This window comes from Gossypium hirsutum, chromosome D11 (assembly GCF_007990345.1).
Source record: "Gossypium hirsutum isolate 1008001.06 chromosome D11, Gossypium_hirsutum_v2.1, whole genome shotgun sequence".
NCBI lineage: Eukaryota > Viridiplantae > Streptophyta > Magnoliopsida > Malvales > Malvaceae > Gossypium > Gossypium hirsutum.
In genome coordinates this window covers 439049-449326 of record NC_053447.1, presented here as the reverse complement: position 1 = coordinate 449326, position 10278 = coordinate 439049, and the positions used below count along the sequence as shown (strand labels likewise).

The following is a 10278-nucleotide window of genomic DNA, read 5'->3' as shown; positions in this document are numbered from 1 at the left end:
AAGTTTTCATTTAAGTCATTAAATTAATTGAAAGTTTTTACTTAATTCACTGGATTGATAATATTTTTTTAAAAGTCCGGCTAGCAAGATCCAAGCGATGATTGGTACGGTGGATTAGTAGTCATTGATGAGTAAAAGATCATACCTTAGACCTAAGTTGATATGACGATTAGTATCAGAAATCAAAAAAGAAATTTGTTTGGATTTTGGTTCGTAGATTTGTGACATCTAAAACTGTTTCATGAAAACAAAACAAAACTATAGAAAAGAAAGGAAGCGAGAGCTTTCGATTGGTGCAGACGGCGTAAATAGAGAAGACCATACATTAACAATTTTAATAGCCTAATGATTTAAATGAAAAATTTCAAATAATTTAGTGACTATTTTGCAAATAAGTAAGTAATAAACAAATTAAGAAAAATGAACAAAAACTTGGATGAAGACTCTTGAGTTAACTCGATATTGGAGGTGTAATCAAGCTGCGAAACTTGAATAATAGCAAGTTCGAGCTTAATATCGACTTGAAATTTGATGCTCGATCAAATATCAATTTCAATGCTCGAGACATAATCAAACTATTCAATATCGATTAAACTCGTTTATCAATTTTTAAATTCGATTTATTTATATTTACACTTTTTTTGTATAATAAAAATAAAAACATAATTTCATAATATAATAGTATATTAAAAATAAAAAGTTGGATTAGACTCGCAAGCCATTAGAATTGGATGGGAGGGGCCGGGAGTTAGTATTTAAGGAAGCAGCCAAGGTGGGAAGGAGCCAGGCAGGCATAGCAGGAAGCAAAGGAGCTCCACTCAGTTCAATACAGGGGGCAGAGATGGCTGAAAGAGCTGCCATCTCATGCATTCGGTTACGCTTAACCTTTCTATTCTATTATATATATTGGCTGACTAGCTGGAAATGACGAATATTTACGAAGGGTTAAGTTTGGCCCGATGCATGGCATGGGAGCACCAACTCCTTCCTCATACTTTGCCCGCCCATTGGACTGAAGGGAGCTCCTGTTTTCATCACATCTACCTTTTTTTTTTCCTCTTGTACACACACATACATATACCTATACAATTTGCTTTTTTTAGGTACTAACTTTCGACTGTTTTTTTTTGAGTGTAGATACGTGAAAAAGGTACATTTAAATTCGATTTATTTGGGAGCCAAGTCGGGTTAAACTTCAAATAACGAGAGAAGACGGAAACTTGAAATTTTAGTTTTTATGAAGCTTCATAGTAACTAAAACGAAGAGATCACCCAATTTACTTGTATCATATATATTTTTGTTGTAACTAATTGTAAGAATATCTAAGTTTAATCACTAGATTCGAATAATGGTTAAGAGAGTTTAATAAAAGAGTAAGTGATTTAGCATTAAACCTATGTTATTTCAATGCTAAAAGAGAGCTTTAATCCAAATATTCTTGGATTTAAATGCTAAGGTTTTTGCCATGACCCATCTCACAATAAAATCTAGAAAAAGAGATTGGGTTCCTCCAGAAGGAAGACCAAGGCCCAAAATATCATAATAATGAAAAGAAAATAAAGAATAAATATTAAATTTATATACCAACTTTAATTTTAATGTAATTGTATATATTTAAAGAAATTAATATATATATTTTTATATTGGATTAATATAATTGTTTGTGTATGCAATGTATCAACATAAAATGATGATAATTTGATAATTTTATTAGTGATTTATGAAAATAGAATCAAATTAAAATTTCGCATAAAATTAATGTATGACATTATACATTATATATTAATTTTAATATTTATCCCAAAAAGTAATCATAAAAAAAATTGTTAAAATGCAATTTTTAGTAAAAAGAATACACCCACAAATACAGAATTAAACATTAATTCTTAATCGTGTATTTAATATTAAACATAATCATTAAATTAAATTATTTAACTCAATAATACATCCACCAATAATTTTAAAATTTTATATTTGTAATTCTTAGCCTTATTATCCCATCGATACTTTTTCATATCTAATTTTCAACCTCGTCAACGAGTAGGCAGCAGCAGCTTCTCCTAACTGTTACTTGGATTTTATTATTATTATTATTTTATAGCATTTATTCAAACAGGTAAACATGAATTTTGTTAATACATTTAATTATTTTACATGCAAAATAATAAATATATTAGTTTTCGTAAGTAAAATTACAGTACTTTAATTTGATTATTTTTAAATAATTAATTGAAAGTTAAAGAATGAATGAAATTGAAGTGGAGCATAAAATTTAACACGTGAAAATAAATAAAATCCACATAATATTATAACACATCAAAAATTAATATTAAAAAGCACAATATATGAAAAGTTGAGTATAGTTTTAAAGCAAACAGAATCGTAATGAAAAATTTGGTAATGATTTGTTAGGTTTAACTAATACAGATTATCTGCTTAATCTGTTTTATTTTTTTTCAATTTCCCAGTTTTAAAATAACAACAAAAATAAAAAGCAAAAAACATGGAGCATCTATGTCGGATCCTGGACACGTGGCAAACACTCAATGACAGAGTTGGTTTCCTAGTTTGTCGCTTCATTTCTCCCAACTATTGTCCCTTAGAAACACCATTGGTACACGGAATACCAAACAATTTAAAACGAAAAAACAGTCAAATTCCATCATTTTTATTTTGTTTTAATCCCAAAGGAAACTTCATTTCACCTTTGAGTTTGATTAGCGTGCCTGGCTCTACATTGGGTCTTTTTTTTTTCTTCAAAGGTTTGAACTTGGGATTTATCAATGTCTCCACTATTTCATGGTAATGGGATTTTTTTTTCTACGAACTTTGTTGATTTTTTATGTTATTTTTTGTATTTTAACAATGTTGATGATAATCTTTAGCTTTGTGTATAGGATTGTAGAATGTGGGACATTGGTAAATTCCAAATTCAATTTTTTTCCAATGGTAAACTGAAAATCTTGGCTTGTGTTCACTGTTTTTATCATGTTTTAGCTTATTTTTTAGTGAATATATATGTTATTCGGATTCGGGTAAGAATTTGCTTATTATTTTGTAATACATGTTTGAATTTATTGAATACAAGTGTTGGACATAGCAGAGACGGGTCTTGTTTCAATTCATTTCTCTTTTGTGTTCTTTATGAAAATTTTACCATAATAGTATATCATAAGTATAATACAAATACATGTTTGAACAACCGTATACAATGTAGTAATGATATTCCAATAGAAAGCAACATGGTTTATATGCAGTAATATCAGTGTTAGCTCAAGATATTATATACATACGTGTTGATAGTATCATTTGGTTTAGTTAGCTTAATTCTGTATGATTCTAACTATTAATGACTAATGACTACCTTTTGTGTTTTTGTAAGAACACTGAGTTAGGTTCTGTCTTGTTTGTTCTAATGTAAAACATGCTCATTAATTGGAGTTAATTGTTTAACAGGACCGGTTTACACAAAATGTTAACGAGGGACCAAAAGTTCTTACAACTTGATCAGGACTTGACAGCTCTAACATAACTGCTTGTCCGTTTTTTCGAACCAATGGCAAACAGTAACTACGAGAATCAATGTAAAGCTGATATTCCATCACTCCCTTGCACTTCCTTTTTGTTTGTTTTAACTAAATGGTTTAGTTTTTCATTTTCCTCCTTAGCTGGTGGTAACTTGTCCAATAAGAATTCTAATACTAAAGCGGGAAATGTTCCTGGGGATGCACCACTCCGTGGTCCTCTCACACCATTATCCGGAGAAGAAAGGAGGAAGGCTTCCTCTGACTTAAAAAATCAGCGTAAGTTGCATGCTTCCTTATAGTGCCTCCTAATCCATGTTCGATAATGTTGCATCTGCCATATTTTGCTATTTAAGTGCTATAAGTAATGTATGTATAGATTTAAGATGGTTCTAGTTAACTGGCTATTCAGTTTGATGGTCTAGTTATGCACAAGAATACAAAAATAACATGTATATTGAAACCGTATATATGTGTGTGTGTATCCGTTTACTTCATGCATGTATACGGCTAAATGCAATTATTTTGCCTGTTCAAGTCTCCTGTTTACTCTTCTTGTTTTTCATCTTCTGCAGAACAATCAACTACAGGACTGCATCATGGTGGACACAATTTTCATGAGGTGTTTCAATGGAAACAAGGGCGCTACGCTGATCTCCCTGGGGCAAAAATTTCAGAGATGATGAAGTCTAACAGTTTAGATGTAAGCTGTCAACATTCACTATGTTTAATGCCTTCCATTTTTTAATACCCCAAAGGATTTATTTGTATGTATATAATGCCTTCTCTCGCGTTTTCTGCATGCAGAATGCTCCGACTCAGTCGCTTTTAAGTGTCGTGAATGGAATTTTGGATGAAAGTTTAGATAGAAAGAATGGTGAAATTCCTCATGTAAGGGGTATTTTAAGTTATACATTAAACTTTTATGCGAATGTGTACCTTTCTTTACGTACGCATTTGTATATTTTGGTATAAAAAACATGATGATGTTACGTTTGTTGCTCAGCGTGTAGCATGTCTCTTGAGAAAAGTTGTGCAGGAGATTGAACGACGTATATCAACTCAAGCCGATCATCTACGAACCGTAAATCCTATTCTAAATATCTTGCTTTGGATATTTTCTTGGTTTTTCTATGGATTTTATGTGGTTTATGGCCCGCAGCAAAACAATCTTTTCAAGATTCGAGAGGAGAAATACAAATCGAGAATCAGAGTACTTGAGACCCTTGCAGCCGGGAACGGTGAAGAGATTAAGGTTGGAAGAAAAAAAAGATTACTTGTTTAGATTCCAAAATGCATTTCTCTTTTAGTTGTAGATGCTAAACTGTGCGTATTTGATGACCTTATTTGTTACAGATTGTCACGGTTCATCCTCAGCAGACAAAGGTTCGAAGAAAAACGATTATTTCCCGTTGTTCAACAGCCTTGAACTGCTTTTGTCCTATATTATCACAGGCATTCATTATTAGCTATTGGTTTCCACATTGTTTATCCATTACTTATTGCAAAAATCTCAAATGAGGTTTCTTTTAAATGAAGTTACTAAATTAAACCAATCATGATCTCCTATGTATCCCGGCTTTGGAGGTTCTTTCCTCCTTGTTATTAGATTTTGTGGTCACTCCTTGTTACATATACCTTTCAACACTATATATATATATATTTCTCATGGAATCTTTTCTCTTTTTCTGTAGACTGAGAGCCCCAAAGTGGAAGAAAATCGGAAAGTTGAGGAGAAGGTGAAGGACAAAAGAGAGTCGGTGAAAGAAACTGATAAACGTGAAACCCATGAACACGAAACCAGTAAACACGAAATTGATAAACAAGCCATTAAACAGGAAACCGAGAAACACATTCGTGAAATTGCATCACTGAAACAAGAACTAGAAATGGCCAAAACAATACACGAGCAGCAGTGCTTGGAAATGCAAAAAGAGACTGAGGGTGTCAAGGCAGGACTTCAAGCGAGGTTAAACGAGCTTGAGTCCCTCCTAAATGATTCCAACAATAGAGTGAAAGAGCTCGAAAAGAGTGCCAAGTCGAAATGTCAGAGTTGGAGCATGAAAGTGAACACCTACCAAAGTTTTATGGATTCTCAGTTTCACGCAATGAGGGTACCTATGGATTTCTACCATCTTGGATTTGTATTTTGTTCTTCAAACATCCTTCATACTAATTCATACGAGTATTCAGGATTTAAGGTTTACTTCCAATGCCATCAGGCAAGAACTTTTGAAAACACAAAAGAGCTATTTCGAGGAATTTAATCTATTAGGTACGTTTCTTGTGGAAAAGTTTTGTCAACTTGGATTGTTAGTGATAAGAGTTCTTATGAGAACCTTTTTCTTGTTCAGAAGTAAAGCTTAAAGCATTAGCAGATGCAGCAGGGAACTACCGTGAAGTTCTAAATGAAAACCGGAAGCTTTTCAATGAGATTCAAGATTTGAGAGGTGCCTATAAGTAGCTTCTATACTAAGTTATCGGCTTTTATTTTCTAACCCTTTTTTATTTCCAGGTAACATTAGAGTTTTCTGTCGAGTAAGGCCATTTCTGCCTGGACAAAATGGAAAACAGACAATCGTAGAAAGTATCGGTGATAACGGACAGTTGGTTGTTACAAACCCGGCCAAGCCAGGGAAAGAGGGACAAAAGACATTTAAGTTCAATAAAGTTTTTGGTCCAGCTGCTACTCAAGGTTTTTGTTTCTATTCATTGCCAAATTAAATATTAGTTTGCGAAAACATTGTGATTATCTAATTTTAGAACTCTTTAACTAAGGACAGGAGAGGTATTTGCTGATATTCAACCTTTTATTCAATCGGTAGTCGATGGATATAACGTTTGCATATTTGCTTATGGTCAAACCGGTTCGGGGAAAACATATACAATGGTAAGGAACTAAGCATTCATTTATTCTTAAGCGCATGAAGTTACACAAACATTTCGAACAAATCCCATTCATTTTTTCGTTTGACATTTCCAGACTGGTCCTAATGATGCAACCGAAGAAGAATGGGGTGTTAATTTTCGAGCTTTGAATAATCTCTTCAAAATCTCTCAAAATAGAAGAAGTACCTTTCAATATGAAGTTGGGGTTCAAGTGGTAGAAATATACAACGATCAAGTGCGTGATTTATTATCAAATCGTACGGGTCCGGCAAAGAAATATCCTTTTTTTCACCGAATACATTCTCTTTTCAAGTGTTTTTACTTTCGATATTATTGTTGCGATATAGTTATCTTTGTGTTCCTTAATCCGCACACAATGGGGGTTACTAGTATCTCTCAACCTAATGGACTAGCTGTACCTGATGCTAGCATGCACCCTGTTCTATCAACCACAGATGTAATTGATTTAATTAATCTTGGGTTCAAGAATCGAACCGTTAGTGCTACTGCATTAAATGAAAGAAGTAGTCGATCACACAGGTTCGTATATTTAATCTTTTACAATACACATCTCGAGTTAGAATATTTCCTCTGCGACGTATGATTTAGTGTTTTTGGTTATAGCATCGTCACCGTGCATGTTCGTGGGAAGGATTTGAAGGCGGGAAATTATATATACGGTAATCTGCATTTGGTAGATTTAGCAGGTAGTGAAAGAGTAGATAGATCCGAGGTAACTGGTGATAGACTTAAGGAAGCACAACATATTAATAAATCTTTGTCTTCCCTTGGAGATGTAATTTTTGCTCTTGCACAAAAGAGCCCTCATGTACCATACAGAAATAGCAAGCTCACTCAAGTACTTCAAAGCTCTCTCGGTACTTATTTCACTATGTTCTGAAACTGTATGAAATCACGTCCGGGTTTTAGAATGATAAAACCGATATCATGGTTCGTCTAAGTGGTTTTTTTTATATATATTCCAGGAGGACAAGCAAAGACCCTTATGTTTGTGCAGCTCAATCCCGATGTCACTTCGTATTCTGAAAGTTTGAGTACTTTGAAGTTTGCAGAACGAGTTTCCGGAGTTGAGTTAGGTGCTGCACGAAGTAGCAAAGAAGGGAAGGATGTTAAGGAACTAATGGAGCAGGTACGGTTTTGTTTTCCTCTTTTATTTCGTATACGAGTTTATAATTTTTGATATGGAACTTGACTGGATTCATAAATGCGTATGATCTTTTCATGGTTCAGCATATAACATTACCTGAAACGTGATACTATATAAAAGATTTTATGCTTTGTGGAAATATTTGTGTTATAAGAAGATTTGCAACATCTTTTGCTTACGCTTTTGTTTCAAAAAAGTCGGTTTAGAGGCACGAAATGGACCGGACAGATTGGTTGGCAATGGATGAATACGTACCAAATGTACTTCATTTAGCTTTAGTAGATGGAATAGATGTTACTTTGATTATGTTTTAGCTACAACTTTCCCTATGTTCTTCACTTGAATTATGGATACGGATACATACATACATTCATACATATATACACAACATAGAATCTCCATTCACGTTATTGTTCTCTAAGTTTAACCGGCTCTGCAGATGGCATCTCTCAAGGACACGATAGCTAAAAAGGACGAGGAGATTGAACGGTTGCATTTACTAAAAGATCTAAAAAACGGATACCCCGGGATCGATGGTGAGCAGCCCGGAACAGGCTCTTTGAGGTATGATTCTTCCCCCATCTATAGGCCAAAAACTCCGAATAGGCTTTTAGGACATACTGAGAAAACAGTTTCTGATCATTACAACTGGTTTCACAGTGATAAGCAGTCTGAAACTGGTTCAACGGACGATGAAAAATCCGAAATAACTGATGCTGCTCTTTCTATGGGAACAGAAACTGATGGCTCAGCTGAATACGTGCATTCCCCCGAAGGCGTATCTCTGGGGAAGTGAGTATCGGTTTAATGCTCTTTTAGCTTTAGTACAGATAGAGAAATTTGCAATTAGTACATACATACACATAGGCAGACATGTCTGTATGTGTTCGATGTTCGATTTCATCGGGCAGACTCTGAATGCGATCGTATTAAGCTATACTCAATGCAAGTTAACTTTCTGCAGGCCCAAGGTCGTACCAAAGGTCCGAGTTTTACAAAAACCTGCACAAGCAACACCAACATCAAAATCAGAATCTCCGAGAGCTTCTTCACCCGGTACGGAACTTTTCATACAAAAATTAGACCTTTTTATATGGTATCATTCTAAAGTTTTCTCTTTTATTAATCTTTTCAGCCATTAAAAAGACTCTCAGCTCGAGTTCAAATTTGGTTAAGCCTGTTGTCAGGAAAAAGGTGTAAATTAGATACTCAAAAAAGTTGCAGTTGGTCACAACAATCCTTGTTTTATAGTGTTGAGGCTGTATTTATCATTGGTCTTTGGAGTTATTAATTATATACCAGATGATATATATGGTAGCCCGTTTTGGATCCAATTGGAATTGGCTACAAAATTTGATTTCTTTTTAAAAAGTATAATTCTTTTCTCTTGCGCCCTTGGATCACCACTGTAATTGACGTTTATTGGAGTATGTACATATGTACAAAATTTGTATGTCTTCTAACGATGGCTCCTTTCTAATTCCCTTCTATTACCTCTTGCAATTTCGTGAAATTTATTTTCGAGATTTTGTTGTATTGTATGGGTAACTTAACTTTTAAATATGCCTAAATTTTAAACAGTAATATAACAATATTTTTTTTCATTATTTCTAATAATAACAAATCTTCTCACCATCTTTTTTCCATATTAAGAAAAATCAAATAATACATTTTCTAACTTCAATATAAACTCAAATATTACCTTTTTTCCGTATGTTTTTTCTTTATTTAGAGATAAAACAACATCATCATCTCCTAAACATTAAAAAGTAATATATCTAAAAAATAAAAATATTTTTTGAATAGTTCTAAAGTAATGATGACACAAAACACAATACTAAAATATCATATAATCAAATCTTATGTCTCACGGATAAAAAAAATCCTACTTGGCTGACAGGCTTATATTTCCCGCCAGAACAGAAACTAAACGATAAATCCGTCGGTATTGATCTAACTTCAAAAGCTTTCTGTTACCATCTCTCTGACATATACCGACGGTTTATGTCGCTTTTCGTCTCTAAAAACTAATACTAAACAAATAAAAAATCCCAACCCTAATCTTATTTACCCTAAAACCAAAATCCGGAAAACCCCTCCTCAGTTATTTGTTCCCCTGCACCTTCGCTTCTCCCGATAGCTCTCTTCAAAGGAAAAAGGGTAAAATCAGCATTCAAATTTCGTTTAATAAGCATCTTTTATTCGCATTTAATATTCTTTTATAATTATTTTTTCCCTTCTCGATTATTGAATTTGATTTGAAATGGCGAAAACGCAAACGCCGAAATATTGTCCCTGCGAATCGCAGAGCTGAATCTAATGTTCAACCTCAAAAGCATCAATCAATGCCACCACAACATGAACAGCAATCTCTGGAGCAGCTTACTTTTGGTATATATGCAAACACCAATTGGAAAATAAATCATCGTGTTCATGTATCCTTAATTTTTTTTTTGAAATTATTTATTTTTTCTTTATGTATATAACATTCCAGAAATTCAAGGACCGAATAAAAAAGGGCATGGTGGTTGTGTAGGAGCGGTTACTTCTTCGTCTCGGTTAAGGCTGGTCCTTCGCATTTTCAATCAATGCAAAGAAATGAAGAATGAGAGGAATTGAAAGCTGAGCTTCAAAGACTGAATGAAGTTGTGAAGATGATTTTATCTTCTTCTTTTTTAAAAGCAATTTCCTGGCGA

General features: G+C 33.6%; 1 protein-coding gene across 1 annotated transcript; it reads left to right on the top strand.

The window, feature by feature from the left end:
* The first annotated feature begins 2639 nt into the window (after positions 1-2639).
* LOC121223595 (kinesin-like protein KIN-14P) lies at positions 2640-9042 on the top strand. Its single transcript, XM_041105380.1, has 22 exons — positions 2640-2803; positions 2899-2950; positions 3458-3585; positions 3670-3804; positions 4101-4228; positions 4333-4416; positions 4532-4609; positions 4688-4780; positions 4882-4911; positions 5220-5639; positions 5719-5800; positions 5880-5975; positions 6041-6220; positions 6309-6415; positions 6509-6690; positions 6790-6954; positions 7039-7292; positions 7401-7564; positions 8022-8146; positions 8243-8374; positions 8547-8638; positions 8718-9042. The coding sequence occupies exons 3-22, from the start codon at positions 3558-3560 to the stop codon at positions 8780-8782; spliced, it is 2640 nt and encodes an 879-aa protein (XP_040961314.1). The 5' UTR covers positions 2640-2803; positions 2899-2950; positions 3458-3557; the 3' UTR covers positions 8783-9042.
* The last annotated feature ends 1236 nt before the right edge of the window (positions 9043-10278 follow it).